The sequence below is a fragment of the Quercus robur genome, chromosome 11 (genome assembly GCF_932294415.1).
Source record: "Quercus robur chromosome 11, dhQueRobu3.1, whole genome shotgun sequence".
NCBI classification, from domain to species: Eukaryota; Viridiplantae; Streptophyta; class Magnoliopsida; order Fagales; family Fagaceae; genus Quercus; species Quercus robur.
In genome coordinates, this window is record NC_065544.1 from 55,925,037 (window position 1) to 55,942,118 (window position 17,082).

The window sequence follows — 17,082 nt, forward strand, 5'->3', positions numbered from 1 at the left end:
CAATGATGTCTTCCATGAACGAACTAAACACATCAAGATTGACTGTCATTTTATCCGTTATCATCTTGTCCATGGTGCTCTCAAGCTCTTCTCCGTCTCCTCCAAAGATCAACTTGCAGACATCTTCACCAAGTCACATCCTAAAGGACGCCTTCGTGATTTGGTTAACAACCTTAAGCTGGTCTCACATCCACCTTAAGTTTGAGGGGGGCTGTTAACATGTATAATATTGTGAGCTTTAGGCTCAATTGTTAGATTACTTATATAGCACACATTCTTGTACTACACTTTTACTTGTACTGTACACATATTTACTTGTATTGTACACATATGCCTTCGATATAAAGGCACTCATGTATATTCGTTCATTATGAAATACAATACTACAGATTTCAGTATTTCTAACAACTACAATAGTCGTGTAAATATTTGTGGCTACTGTATATTTCTATTTATTATCTTAACATTTTTTTTTCTTTCCTCTCTCTCTCTCTCTCTCTCTCTCACATTCATTTAGGTGAAAAAAATATGATTATTTAAAGAATATATAGTGTATAATAGATAATTTAATGTTGATGTTTTTGCAAAGTGTTTATTTGAAATAGAAAAAGTAAGTTCTTTTGCTTAAATAGACATAAAATTTTAGACAATTTGATGCGAATGCTCTAAAAATACATAATTATGATAGTAATAGTGTAAATTTGCATTGACATTATTCATTTGGCATTTTTTTTTTGGGGTATCTTAAGGATGAAGGAAAATAGTAGATAGTGATTGTTATATGTGAAGAAAGAGAAATAATTTTAAAAATTGATATTTTAATAAAATACAGTATAAAATAGACAATCTTACTTCCGTGTTTTAAAAAAATAGGTATTTTATACTAAAATAAGTAAAAAAAATTTTATGCAAATGCTCTAATAACTATATATAGAATGACCTGGGAAAACATAACAAAAAGTCAAAAAAAAAAAAAAAAAAAAAAATTTGTGTGAGGTCCATTTGGTAACAACTCAAATATTCGATTCCGTTAGGTTTCCCGGTTTCTAGTTCATACTGGTCTATTCTCAAATGTGAGACTCTTTAATGCTAAAGGTTGGCGGCCAGTGAGTTTGAGTAAGCCATTCGTCAAAAAAGTATTCGTTTTTGTTTTTGGGCCAAAGATTCTCAACTGTAAACGTGGACACATTGCCTAGCATTACATTTGCAACAAGCAAGCAAGCAAAGTCAGCCATGGCATCCAACTCCTTTTAACTTCAAAACCCCGTGAGAAACGTACGTAAAAACAACTGCTTTCTTGTCCTCTCTAAATCCAACGATCAAACCCATCTCAAATTTAAGAAAATCTTTGATGGGTCTTTTTTATTTTCTTGGTTGGAGTTTTGAATAGAGAGAGTTTGATAGGAGAAAGAGAATCAGAGAGAGATGAGAGGAGGAGGAGGAGGAGGAGGACAAGGGGTTGAAAGGAGGGTTTGTGAGGAATTTTCACCTGGGTATTATGCGCTTTGCACTTTTGGAGGAATGCTTAGTGCTGGGACTACTCATCTTGCTATCACACCTCTTGATGTCTTGAAAGTGAATATGCAGGTCAGTTTGATTGTTGCACTTTAAAACTCATTTCTTTCTCTTTTTGTTTACTTCTAAATGATCAAATGTGATAAATTATTGCAAAAGTTTAAGATGTTATGAAATTATGAATTTAATCTTTAACCATTATTATACTTCCCTTGATAAGTGATGCCTAACATATGAGATTTGTAACATTTAAAATGGAAGGTAGAGTGGAGACTGTTTCAATTACAGACTGTATGCTCTGATACTATGATAAATTACCAATTGTCCCTAAAACTTAGGCTTAGGAAATTGTGAATTAATCATCTAACTAGTATTGCAACACATTGTTTGGCTTGTTGTCCCTGTTTACTTTTGTTATCCTCTGTGGAAGACTGAAAGTAGTTTGTCTTATAACTGTTTAGGAAATATTAGTTCTCCTTGAGACAATTTCTTGTTAGGAAGTCATTTAATTTTGGAATATGGTTGACATGATTATTGTTTGGATGCTAATAAGTGTGCCTCTGTTTGTTATTGTCATTTTCCAATAATCATTTTTGCATAATTTTCCAAAAGTTGGTCTTTGACATGAGTTTACTTGAGTTTGATGAGAGATTTCTGAATTTAACTAGTTGGATCTTGTTTCCTACATAGGCTAGTATCATGTTGAGTCAAAATAATCTCTTTTCTCTTTAAAGGAGTCATGGAGTACATTGTGACTGCAACTTATGTTTTCAATCTTTTCCCTCTAAAGTGGCATTTGATACTTCATAGGATTTGACTCCAAATTAGGGAAATAAAAGGGAATGTCACCATGAGTGGGTGAGGGAAAGTGGTTGTAGAAGAAGGGGCTAAATTTTGGAGATTCCATTAAAGTAATGGTGGTTCCACTGCCTGAATTAGCTGCATTTAATATAGCAGTATCATTTCTTATGTTTCTTATGATGGTTTGCCCAACGATATATTAAATGGGAATGGGACAAACTTTAGAAATAATACATTGATTAATTGTCCCCGTACTCATTCCCTGCATAAGATATCATCACTGTATTTTAGCAAATATTTTATAGTATCAAGTTTACTAATTTATCATTCTCAATTTCTTTTAAAATAAGAAAAATGTCATTTACTTGTTATGATTTTACAAATTAATTTGCTGTAGTTTTTCATTTCCTTCATTGGTGAAAGTGATCCTGCTGTTTCTGCTATCTTTGATATGCTCTATGGGATTTAATTTTTCCTCATTGAGTTTAGCTCTTTTTGATTTGCTTAGCTTTATTATTCCTTAGGTGAATCCAATCAAGTATAATGGCATTTCTTCAGGGCTGTCAACCCTTTGGAGAGAACAAGGACCTTCTTCACTTTGGAGAGGTTGGTCTGGCAAATTTTTTGGATATGGCATTCAAGGCGGCTGCAAATTTGGTCTCTATGAATACTTTAAGAAGCTTTACTCTGATGTGTTGATAGATAATGGTAACAAGAGTTTCATATTCTTTCTCAGCAGTGCATCTGCTCAAGTATTTGCTGATGTGGCTCTCAGTCCTTTCGAAGCTGTCAAAATTCGAGTTCAAACACAGCCTAGTTTTGCGAAGGGCTTGGTTGATGGGTTTCCGAAACTTTATGCAACTGAAGGGCTTGCGGGGTAAGCTACTCCAAAACTTGATAATCTTCTTCTCTTGCCCTTTCTGATTTTAATAACCAGTTATTTGTTGACTGCAGCTTTTACAAGGGACTCTTTCCACTCTGGGGTCGAAATATTCCATGTAATATTTCTGCCTCACAACATTCTCAAAAATTTTATGATGCTTATTTAGCTAGAATTGTAGCTTGTTAATATAATAGATTTTTCAGGTTGTTGCATTTCAATTTAGAAGACATGGTATTATTCTTTAACTTGTTCATTAAGCTTGTGTTCATTTTCAAATTTTTAGTCTTCTCATCATTTAAATAAACCCTACTAGCCAGAGCCAGTCCATAACTCCTAAATCCTGTCCTTGATGCCCTTCAGGTACCACTTTGGGAGCACAATGGTGTTTAGATTAATATGTTATTACAGACAGAGTGTGATGTTCGCATATTCTATTTCTAATTTACCTGTTCCGCTTTCACTTCACTGTCGACTCTGATAAGTTGCAGTATACTTATTTATCACGTTTTTTAAAATTAAAAAAAGATTTATATTATTATTATCTGTCATTACAGTGTTGTTTTGTTGAATCATTTGAGAAGCTAATACGAGGGAACAATTTCTATTTCAATTTCTTAATTTTCACCATTGAGAGATATTAGTAACATAGAAAACTGAAAAAATTGCTACTTTGTAATAATCTCATGGTAATGTTGTACTTGTAGGAAGACCTTCCTACCAGGCCAAGTTAAAATTTCGGGTAACTTAAGTATGGAAATTTGAAAGAAGAGGTAGTTTTTGCAGTTAATTAAAGGCAAACACACCAGATTTTCGGCACTTAACCTTCCAGAATAAAAACCTTACCACTGTGGTGCTGCCTTGAAAGACCTTCTAGTTACATGCTTGACTTGGTTATTGGCTTCAAAAAGTTATTGATCTTTCTTAGTTCTTATCAGGCATTCAGCAAGCATAAACCTCTGCATATTTACGTATTCTAACTTCAAGCACACTCTTTGTTAACTCATTTTATTTATTTATTTTGTGGTTTGCAGTCTCTATGATAATGTTTTCAACATTTGAGCATTCAGTGGAATTGATATATCACAATATAATTCAAAGAAGAAAAGAAGATTGTTCAAGAGCCCAACAGCTTAGTGTTACCTGTTTAGCAGGCTATGCAGCTGGAGCTGTTGGTACTGTCATCTCGAACCCTGCTGACAACATTGTTGCCTCTCTTTACAACAAACAGTCTGAAAATGTGCTGCAGGTGGCACCTGCAAACTAGGCTTCTTTTGGTTTGTTTGAACCCATTAAATTAAAAGGTTTTAGCATGAATTGGTTTTGAATTTTTGATAATTTGTATTTCAGGCAGTGAAGAAAATTGGGCTTGTTAATCTATTTACCAGAAGTCTTCCTGTTCGATTTTTATTAGTTGGTCCTGTTGTTACTTCACAATGGTTCTTCTATGACACCATTAAAGTTCTAAGTGGACTGTAAGTGTAATTTTCTTGATTTATTATCTAATTTTTATATACAAAAATATCAAACTTCTTTTGTTTTTTGTTTTTAATTTTTTTTCTTTTTGGGGGGGTGGGGTTTAACAAAGCCTCAAGTCTTAGTCTGCCCTATTGGACATTGAAATTATACTGAAATCATATAGGAATATAGGTTCATCTCAGTATAGATAAAGTGCAGTCCATGATAAGGAACTTTAACCGTCTGAAATAACTCAATGCCATTAGTTCTCATAGGGCTTTACGTGGTTTTAGACTTAAAGAATGCTTCTTTTTATTTCAAAGCTCCTTATGAAATAATTGCCTTCTATGTTCTTTCTTATAACCATAAATTATGGGTGAAATGTTTTAGGCCTACTAGTGGAGGGCTTCGCAGGCGTGTGGAAGAAGCTAATGTATCAGCTTAAGCTCATTGAAAAGAACATCAAATGTTCGACAAGGTCAATTTTAAGATTGCAAAAAATTCATCACTGTTGCAGAAGATATGACAACTGAATAACCTTCCAAAACATGGTACAAATTGCTTCTTGAAGGCAGATACGTACTGTGATAGTTCTCTTTTTTTCCTAATCTGAATTTTACACTCACTGACTTCAGTTCATAGATGGTCAAGGTGCTTCGTAATCATCCAATCTAGAAGAGAATACTATCAGCACCTGCGTAGAAGTGGCCAATTTTATGAGACATTGTTATTTTATGTATTGGTTACATACATTCTTTTTCCTCTGTTGTAGAGATGTGGGTAAACAATATTGGGCAATTTTATGAGACATTATCCTTTTATTTATTCATTACATAAGTATATATTTTCCCCGTGTTTTAGAGATATGTGTAAACAATATACACTTAAGGTTGTGGAAGCAATTGTAAATGGCCAATTGATTGAAAGGAAAATTCAAATAATACATAGTTTCTCTACCTACTTGTTCATTTAGACATTAGTATAATATCAGCATCTACGTAGAAGCGGCCAATTTTATGAGAGACGATCATCTTATGTACTGGTTACATACGATTTTCTTATGTTGTAGAGATGTGCGTAAACAATATACAGTAATATGCAATTGTAAAAGGCCAATTGTTTTGAAGGAAAATTCAAATATTGCATTGTTTCTCTACCTACTTATTCATCCATTCAGTATCTTTTAATGACCTGTTGCTGGCTGCTACCGAAGTGTCTGTGTTGAAGTTTATCTGTTTAGTGCTACTGCTATACGCTTTGTGTACTCTGCAACTTCAAAATCCACGATGGTAGATTATCCAAATTACAATAATAATACGAAGAAGAGAAAAAATTAAATGCTTTCAATCTTGGGAGAATTACAAATAACATCCATGTGGTATAGCCTTCAAGTATGGAATTATCTTTTGTGTTATTTCGTAACAATTAGCTCTCATGTGGTTATTTTCATGAGGCATTTTTTTTGGTTGATTTTAACGGAATTTGATGATGCAACAAGTGTCAACATATAATTAAAGAAAAAAATCATTCTACTAGCGTCACTAACACCTTCCTCCGTTGCGAAAATTATCTTTTAACATATAATTAAAGAAAAAAAAAACCCCATTCTAATAGCATCACTAACACCTTTCTCCGTTGCAAAAATTATCTTAAGAAACAGTACAATTTCTTCCTTTAAAATTTAACATTTACTATTAATTAAGAAGTGTTATGTCCATAACATTTTCACAACAAATTATAAGCGGTAATTTGAATCCAAAACTTAAATTAATTTTTTATCCACACATAGCAACCAATAACAACATACTACTTAGAATATGTTGTGAAGATGTTGTAGACACTGCATTTGTCATTGTAAAGTTGTGATTTCCAACTATATTGTATTGGTTTTAATTCCGTACCAAATTTGATTGTAATTTCTTTAATCATTTTTCCCCTATATGTATGTGAGTTTATTTGTAAGGGATGAATGTGAAAGATCGGTGAAAAATCAAGTTTCAAAAGTTGAATCAGTGGATTTCGCGACGACTAGCTCGCGAGTAGCTTGTGAGAAGCAACCCGTGAAAAGGCCACGTGTAGAGCACATGACAGAAAGTTGAAGAGTCATGCCAGGTTGTCAGTTTCGCGAGTGTCTCGCGAGAAGGGCCAACCTATGAAGTACCTGTGAAACATTGTTCGACAAAAAGTTGTGTTTGCTTTACCAAATTTTTTATCCACACTATATATACCCTTATTACACACAAATTGTAAAGAGTGTTTTTCAGAGAGAAAACCTAACAAATACACTTGAGAGTTAGAGATTGTTATATCCACAATCATCTATGCATTTCCTCGTAGTTTTCCTCAACTCCTACCTCTCCATCTCTAGATCTTTGAGAGGTTGTTAGCCCAAACACTTACCACACTCATTCTGAGTGTCAAGTGAGATTTTGGTGCTGTTGGGAAGTATTGGAAAAAGCCATTCATTGGCGGATGCAATCGGGTTGAATTGCGGGATCTGGAAAGTTAGAGAAGACAAAACTCCAAGAATTCCATTGGTAGTAGGAGCTTGAAGGGCTCAAGTACATAGGGTAAACTAGGCTTGAAGGGTATTTTGTTATTCGTATACTCCAACTTTATTCTCTAGTGGATCGATTTTGACTTGGAGGGTCGCGAAGAGGTTTTTCGCCGAGTTCTTCTGTTTTCTCTTTGATAACACGTCTTGGTGTTATCTTGTATTTGCATCTCTCTTCCCTACTCTTTAAACTTTCATTTTATTGTTGATGATGGATGAATAGGGCTTAGGGTAGCTTTATTGGTTCATTGCGCTTATTTACTCTAGTTCTGCACTTATCTTAAGTTAAAGTAAAAACAATCTAGCAGTAATTTTTAATTGGGGGTTTGAACAAGCTCTTGAGTTTTAGCACAAATCTGAGCTTTTCACTCATTAATTAAATTTTATCAAAAAATGGATAAACTTTCCCAATCATCTTTTTCCTAGTTTATCAAAAAGTGGATAAACTCTCTCTCTCTCTCTCTCTTTGATCTTTGAGGCACACACATATAAAGAAAAACTAATGGCTTGAGCAACAATAAGAACCGCCTTAACTTTCCACCTCGAACTTCTTCTCCTAAATCAGAAACGTAGGATTTTGAAGAAGTGGAGGAGGAATTAAAGGAGGGTCATAAGCAAAATTAAGCATGCATAATCACAAAAGGGGAGCACAAACAGAGAATTATTAAGCACGATTTGGAGCGTTGAAACTTTTCACACAATCCCACCCCTTCTCTTCCCTGTCCACCATATATAGTACTCTTCAATTCTCTTATTTTTGTCACTCTATATATATATATTTCAATGGCTGTGGTAGACTAGAACCCAAGCCTAAAAATGAACATATTTTTAAAGGGCACAAGCCTATTTAGATTGGAATAGCGGTCTCCACTTTCAATTAATTAAAAGTCTAGTAAAATATGAGTTTATTTTTCAAGTCTAAATCAAGTCTATTAACAAGGAATGGTTGCTACTCGACCAAGTTAGCATATACACCTCCTTCCAAATGAGGCAGTGGCGAAAAATCCTGGACCATCAAACACGACAGCCCACAAGAAGTTTTGGTTAGATATTTGGTCATTAAATGTGCCGAATAAAATCCGACACTTCATCTAGAGAGAATCTAATGATTCCTTGCCAACAAAAATGAATTTATTGAAGAGGAACATCACGGCGAACTCCCTTTGTGACCGTTGCTGCTGTGAGACAGAGGATGCCATTCATGCAATTTGGGGTTGTCCAGAGGTAAAAATCGTTTGGTGGGAGTTGAGTAGTGTTAACCTTTCTTGGCAGAAAAACTGGTATGTTTCCGTGACTTATTCCCAGGAATTCTAGCACAAAAAATTCCACACTTGGGAGAGCTATTTGCATATATTGCTTGGAGCATTTGGCATAACAGGAATGCACAGAGAGTGGGAACAACCAGAGTGACTTTGGGAAGGATTTACAGTGACGCAGTTGATAGGCTTCAGGAATTTCAAATGGCCCAAGATAATCCAGTACAACAATGAATAGTGGCTCGCCCAACCCATTGGCTACCTCCTTCACCAAATCAGTACAAGGCTAACAGTGATGAGGCGATTTTTCAGGACTCGGCATTGGCAGGTCTGGGAGTGGTGGTGCGTGACTCAGAAGGGATGGTGATAGCAGCGTTATCGGAGTGCATTGCTTTACCACCCACGGTGGAGGACGTGGAAGCTCTGGCGTGTAGGAGAGCCATTTCTTTCTCCATTGAGCTCGAGCTATAGGATGTCGTCTTCGAGGGAGACTCTGAGATTATACTCAAGCACCTTGTTTCGGACTCACCCTGCCTGGTTTCCTTTGGTCACATTATTGAGGAATCGTGTCGACTAACCTCAAGCTTGAGAAATGAGAAATGTTTCTTTCTCACGTGTTAGGTGCAATGGAAATACTGTTGCTGACAAGCTCGCCAAATTAGCAAAATTCTTGCACAAACCTCAAATATGGTTAGAAGACATCCACTGTGATGTAACCAATTTTATATTATTTGATAGAAGTTTAATGTCCACGTAATAAAACAGCCGTGATGGTTTCTCAAAAAAAAAAAAAAAAAAACAAAAGCAAGTCCATAAACTAGCTTAATCTCAAATTGTTTTTCAATCATCTCTATCGTACTTATCAATGATTTTAATGTGAACTTATTTGTTCCCATCAATTACTTTTTTTTTTTTTTTTCCCTTCTGATTATTAACTTATATATAACTCCATGATTTTCTCCTATCATGATTCTCTACTTCTTGAATTAAGACATAAATCCTCCATGATTTTTCAGATTTAAACATAACTCCTTGATTATCAATATACGGAATGGATATTAGAATGAATAAAAATCATATCATCGTCATTTAAATAAAAAGCTTATGTAATAGTTGATATATTTTTCTTCACTTTTTTATTCTATCTTATAGCTTTTTTTTTTTTTTTTTTTTTTTTTTTTTTTTTTTTGTCGCCATAGAATCCTGGATGATCTTTGTTGAGGTACAAATTTTCGGACTTTAATTTCATTAGCCCACTCACAAAATACCCACATGAACCCACACATTATTTTAAAACTCACATAAATATTCCCTATATATATTGCCTAAGTATTCTCCATGTTATTGGGCTTTCACAAATACTCCATACACGAAGCCCATAAATTGTCTTGGGCCCTCTCACAAATATTACTCATTATAACCTACATATTTTCCAACTTGGGTTTTCACAAAAATACTCACCATATTGGGCCACAAAATAACACCATCTCTATGAAAAGCCCAAAAACATTTACCTTGTGGGAAAATACAAAAATCCCGTTGCTACACTACACGACACCCTAAAACCCGTTGCTACAAGGCACTCTTACAAAATCCGTTGCTAACGGCACTCTTACAGAGCCCGTTGCTACACGACAATATTTTTACAAAATCCTACAAAACCCAAATACTAATTTGGCAACTATTTCTAAAAGCCCAAATAATAATTTGGCACTTTTTTCGTAAAGTCTAAATAATAATTTGGCATTATTTTCATAAAACCCGAATAAAAATTTGACGCTATCTTACAAAGCCCAAAATATTATTTTGGCAAAAACAATTACTTTATGCTCAAAGCCCAAATGTTAATTTGACACTTATTACAAAGCCCAAATATTAATTTGGCACTTATTTTATAAAGTCCAAAACTATTTTGGCAACTATTTCACAAAGTCCAAAATACCATTTTTGGCAAAGACAATTACTTTATGCTCAAAGCCCAAATGTTAATTTGACACTTATTTTACAAAACCAAATATTAATTTGGCACCTATTTCATGAAGTCCAAATGCTGTTTTGGCACATATTTACAAAATGCAAATATTATCTTGACACTTGTTTTATATATACTAAATCTCACACTCATGGGAAATATAATTATTCATCCCTCAAGAAATACCTCTCTTAAAAGATTTATAAAAGCTCATAAATATCACCCATGGCAAAACTCTTCATTTTGTAGTGATAACCAAGCCCAAAGGAGCTCAACTACAAAGCCCAGCTGGACCAGCCCATCTCACACACAAATGCCAGTAGCAAAAGGTCACGTGAGCTGACTAGCCAAAATCCAGCATAATTAAACAGTTGGAGCCCTTTCCTATCAAGTCTTAACTTGTCTAAATCAGATCAGAAGAGGACATGTGTCCCTCAAGGGTTGAATCTTTCCTTCACAAGATGAAATCCCATCATTTCTCATGTGACATAAAACTGAGATGGATGTGACAGAAAGTTGGGAAGCTTCAGCCAGCTGTCCCTTCTTTCTTCTCCAACCTAGCCGGTCAAAAATCAAGAGCAACCATGATCAGGCCATTAAAGCCCTTGAAACAACATGAAATCAGCTCATTTTCATACTAAAAATGTGTATTCTCTGGTTCATGGACCAAGCACATGAACCCCAAATGGGGAAACTTAGGGAAATGTGGTTTGGAGGGCACTAAGGGGATCCCAGCAGAGTTCCCAGTAAGGGCTCCAAGGTTGACACCTGGCTTGGGGTGATCCAATCTGCCCTAGGGAGCTCTGATTCTAGTTGCAGCATAACCAAGATCATTAGCCTTAAGCATGCTCTAATCCCATCAGCCAAGGCCAATCAACATTCAATACTAAGTCAGACTCCCAGCTGTTATTACCTAAAACAGCAAGTTAAGCTTACCACTATTAGCTAAAATCCCAGGAACGATTCTCTAAGGATTTTCTGAAGATTGAGAAAGATTTAGCAAAGATTATTTGCTAATCACCCCCTAAAAGCCCAGATATAAATGGAACTCTTCATTAATGCTTAAAAAACACACTAAGACACTAAGATACTAAGGCATACACAAGAGAGGACTTTTCCTTCACCTCTTTGCTTAAGCCTTTTCCAAGCTCTGAAAAGGTCATTGTGTTCTTAGTTACAAGCCTAGAGACTAAGCCCCCAGCTCCCAACTCAAAAACACTTCCCATAGCTCTACTTACAAACGCTTATCTACCCCCAGTAGAAAGCTCCAGCGGCCTTACTATACTCTTTTACTCATTACTCATACTACTCACAAATGACTCTCTCACACATTACTCATACTACTCACAAATGACTCACTCTACTCATTACTCACTATATAATCACAAGCATGTCTTGGCGCCATAATGATCTTACTGCATTAGCTGGGATCTCTCTCTCTCCCCCTTCATCTCACACTAAGTTTTCCTCATTATTTGTCATAATGGAACCCATGATATTTACTTATTCTTTTACTATCAATGGTTATGATGTAATTGTTATTATAGAGTTTTTTTCCCATATTGTCGTATTAGAAGACTCCTCCCTAGAGCTAACAGACGATGAGTATGAAAATGTAGATATTTCCCTTAGCCTGTGAAATAACTAACAACTGGAGATTTATCTTGTTTTGTTGTACTTTACCGCTGGGCTATCTTGTGTAGAAACACTTTACCGCTAGGCCATTTTCTGCAGAAATACCTTACTTCTAGGTTGTTTCCTACAAAAACGCTTTATTGCCGAGTTATTTCTTATAGTATATTTTTTAACCGTGCTAACGTGTTTGCTGTAGGGATTGTTCATGGGCCACTCTTGTTAGTCCCAATCTAGGCCCAAGGCATAAAATATAGTGGACTCCTTGGATCTTCACCGATAGCCTTTGGGCTGTGCATCAAGCCCATCATTAAGTTTCGGTTTAGACCCCCCGACCCAACATAAATCTTATTTGTCGGAAATGTAACTTTTTCGCCCCCGAAAATCTTAATTTTCCAAGTGTATAAATTTTAGATGATGTTAATATATATATATATATCATATTATATATAATAAAGGTTGGACTTAGACGCCGTGGTTGCACCAAGTGGAACAAAATTGCAGAAATTTTCTTAAATTTTTAGATTTTAAGAAAAAATATATATAAGTTTTCTTCAACTATAATTTCTAAGTGGATAAAAATCTTAATTTGATTAAAATTGAATTACACTTGCTATATTTCGAAGTGGATAAAAACAAAAATCATAACAATTAAAAGCTGTGCTTTAGGTTAAAGCAATTAAGCAATTCGTCTTTCACGGTAACAAAATAATTTTTAAATGTGTAAATAGTGCCGTGAGACCCATTTTTAATGAAAGATTTGTTGAAAAAAGAGGTTTGTGGGTTCCGTGAACAGTACACGGGACCCACTGGAAAAGCCACCAGGTACAGAAACACGCATTTAAAAAAAAACAAAAAAAAAAAACAAAAAAAAAAAACGTAGACGCAGACACTAATAATCACTATCCAAACGGTTACTTAATTAGAAGATGAAGGTTATGTAAAAAAAACAGTGTCGTGCTTCCATGGCCAATAAGACCACGGTGAGGTTGAAACTTTAAAATTCAAGAGAGGAAAAGAGATGCAAATGACATGAAGCTCTCAAAGATAGAGTTACAAGGCATATATTTTTCCTTTCTGACATATGTGGCATCTTAGTTTTAAGGATATAAAAGTATATACTTCATGTGGTGCTAAAAAGACCCAACAATAGTTGGGTCAAGTGGAGCTAAATATTAGATCAAATCAAAACAAAATTAAATATTTTCTAAATAATAAAAATTGGGCTTAGACGCCGTGGTTGAGCCACATGACTTCACCAAATTGCAGAAATTTTATTAAATTTTTAGATTTTTAAAGAATTAAAAAAGAATAGTATACTACCAGGACTCTAATTTATTTTTATCATTAAATAATATTAGATTAACATTTTTTTTTATTTGTTAGGATATATTTCTTAAATTAGGGGATAATATTTAATATGCAAAAATTTAATTTAGATAATATTTATTATCTAAATTTTCAAAATTTTAATATTATTAAATTAATATTATTTTATCAGAATATCAAGCTACAAAACTTGATTATTATGGGATAAGCACAATCCATATTTTCCAAAAGGTGATTAATATAAATCTATCCCAAGAAACGATATATATCTCCAATAATTTGATAATATCTATCTATCCTAAAAAATAGTATATATCTCCATTAATTTGATAATTTTTACGTTGATGACATTTTATATATATATATATATATATCAAAATTCCTTATAACTATTAACCACGTTCTCTTTCTCTATCTTTTTTTTTTTTTTTTTAAATTTTAATTTTTATATGTTACGTTATGTTGAATCATTTTTTTTTTTTAATTCCAATTTTTATGGGATAAAAACAAACACATTGATTAGATATCTTTAATTTCAATAAGATTTAAATGAATTATATTTCAAATGGAACTCTACCAATATATATAACCCTATGTATCCTTTTTGGAGTAAAGCTTATTTCAATATGTGAATGCCTAAATCCCATGACAATGCAGGTATGCATTCTTTCTTCTTTTATTATTATTATTATTATTTTCATTTTGTTTATTTTCTTTAGTGTTATTATTGGTTTTCTGTCTTTATGTGATTTTAATTAATGAATTCAAAACATTTGAAAACATTGTCAAGTTTCTAAAGGCTCCTTCTTTTTTTTTTTTTTTTTTTTTGTATTTTTCTTCTATTAAATTGATTAGGTTTTGTGTATTGGTTGCCTTTTGTTTAAAATAATTTTCTTAGTTTTGATCTAATTTATATGCTTAGAGTTAGGGTCTTAGAATTAATGATTAAATATGGTTAGAATTAATAGATTAATTTTAACAATTTTCTTATTTGATTTTTATGTTACATCAAATTATCAAGATGTTCTACACCTATATTATTAAATTATCAACTTTAATTTTAATTTATAATATTATCAAGATTATATTAATTTTAAATTTATCAATTGTTTAGTACTTTTTTTAAATAATTATCAATTTAAAATTCAATTTGGAATTATCAATTTAATTTAGTTTTAGGAAGAAATCTTACCCCTTTTTTTAGTGAGATAATTATTTACACTTGATAATTTTTTCTTTTATCTTTATTGAATTTATTAAAATATATAATTATTTATACATTTATTTTACAAGCTTTTTCATAAAACCATGCAACGCATGGGCCTATAACTAATATATATATATATATATATATATATGAATATGTATATATTTGGCACAATCTTAATCTTCTATTGAGAAAGAATTTGATATAGCAAATGGCATACCAACTACGAGTAGTATAAAACTTGGGAACCCTAACCCTAATCCTAACGCAATGCTTTTATATTGAGTATTTTACTCTCTATCTGTGTCTCCAGCTAATTTCTTTGGCAGCTCTAGAGGTTTGAGACAAGAGGATCGTTGTCTCCCATGTTATTTTTAATTTTGATGGAGGTGTTAGTAGGATGGTGAAAAGAATGGAGGGGGCAGGATTTCTTAGTGGCTTTAGGGCTGATGGTAGGAGGGGTAGAGGGGAATGTGTTTCGTATTTGTTGGTTGCGGATGATACCATTTTGTTTTGTGAGGTAGCGGTGGAGCAAATCCTACATATTCGATTGTTGCTACTTTGTTTTCAGGCTGTGACTGATTTGAAGGTTAACATAGCTAAGAGCAAAATGGTTCCTATAGGAGAGGTAAATAATGTGCATGCTTTGGCAGAGATATTGGGTTGTAGGGTTAAGGCTGGAAGAAGTTGTATTTGTCAAAAGGTGGCAGACTAACATTGCTTAAAAGCACGCTATCTAGCCACCCTACTTATTTTTTATCTCTTTTCACCATTCCTACACATGTGGCGAACAAAATTGAGAAACTGCAAAAGGACTTCTTGTGGGGTGACACTAAGACACATTTGTTGGGTTGGGATAAGGTGTGTATGTTTATTGCTAATGGCGGTTTGGGTATTAGGAAGTTGACCACTTTCAATAAAGCCTTACTTGGAAAGTGGCTTTGGCATTTTGGGATCGAGGAGAATAGGCTTTGGAGGAGGGTGGTAGCTTTGAAATTTGGGGAAGAATTTTGGGGGGGGGGGGGGGATGGACCTCGAAGTTGGGAAGGGGTGTTCATGGATGTGGTCTATGGAGAAGTATTCGGATGGGGTGGGAAGTGTTTCGCAAAAATGTCCACTTTAAGGTTGGGTGGGGGATAGAGTAAAATTCTGGACAGACAGGTGGTGTGGAGATCTTCCTCTCCATTTGGCTTTTCCAATCCTGTTCACTTTTGCTGCAAACAATGAAGCTTCCGTAGAATCTTCTTTATTGTGCCAAGGAGCGGGGAATAGGAGAACTTAGGATGTTCGTTTCATTCAGGGTCCTAATGATTGGGAGACAAATGTGGTGGATGATTTCTTTCGATTCTTGGCATCCAATTTACCTCTTGTGACTGATGGTGATCGAATGAGATGGAAGTTGACAAAGAACATGGATTTTACTATCCGCTCATATTATCACAAGTTACATGGTTCTTTTTCCATTGTTTTTCCATAGAAAGATATTTGGAAGGTTAAGGCACCCCGGAGTGTCTCTTTCTTTGTTTGGATAGCGGCATGGGATAGGATTCTCACAGGAGATAATTTGAGGCTTAAGGGCTTTGACTTCGTTGATTGGTGTATTATGTGTCATTGTTGTGGGGAGACAGTTTCTTTTTGGCTGGTGGAATTGGTTGGGGAAGCATTCATCTCACATTTGGAATTTAGTTCCATTGTGTTTGATGTGGTATATTTGGAGGGAACGTAATTGGCAGACATTTGAGGATTTGGATAGATCCGATGACCAAATGCTCACTCTCTTTTCTGATTCCCTTTTTGATTGGGCTAGGCTTGGGGACTCACATCTAGTGATTCTCTTTCTTTATTCCTTAGCTCTCTTCTTCTTTGTTCTTAGTGTTTTTCTTCTTTTATGTTTGTGCTTTTCTTTCTTTTCTTATACGTTTGATATGCTATTACTTCTTTGCATTTAGCAGTTTATTGAATATACATGTTTCTTACCTATCCAAAAAAAAAGGACGAACTATGCGAAACAGTCTGAATTTGAGCATGAGAGATGCACCTGGTGCTCATTAGCCCCCAACAAGTTTATCATATATAGGTACTTCCATTTATGTTTATCTGAGCTATTTCCCCTCTTTTAGTTCCTTCTAAGAATCCTGGAGCTTGGGAGGATCCTTCAGTTGTTGTAGTTTAACATCATTTGCTTAGTTCAATAGTTGAGTTTTAAAGGCAAACAATTGAATTTCAAAGGAAAATTGTTCTAATTCATTTCCAGGGTCATCTATTAAAGCTTAAATGTGAAATGACAACTGTTCTAATCATTAAATTCTGTAAGTAACTGCTGAAGGTTCAAACTTCAAACTAGCTTCAATTTACTTTCCCATAATCAAATTGATTGGGCTTGGTTTCAACTAATGTATTACTAGTATTAGCTTAAAACCGGATGAATTAGTATAAAGTTGCAATTTTTACCCCAAGATTGGGTTAATTATGATGTCC

General features: G+C 34.2%; 1 protein-coding gene across 1 annotated transcript; it reads left to right on the forward strand.

Annotated features, from left to right (window-relative positions):
* Window positions 1–1,040: 1,040 nt before the first annotated feature.
* Window positions 1,041–5,464, forward strand: LOC126706423 (mitochondrial phosphate carrier protein 1, mitochondrial-like). Its single transcript, XM_050405872.1, has 6 exons — window positions 1,041–1,587; window positions 2,841–3,193; window positions 3,271–3,314; window positions 4,231–4,445; window positions 4,547–4,671; window positions 5,045–5,464. The coding sequence occupies exons 1-6, from the start codon at window positions 1,426–1,428 to the stop codon at window positions 5,097–5,099; spliced, it is 954 nt and encodes a 317-aa protein (XP_050261829.1). The 5' UTR covers window positions 1,041–1,425; the 3' UTR covers window positions 5,100–5,464.
* The last annotated feature ends 11,618 nt before the right edge of the window (window positions 5,465–17,082 follow it).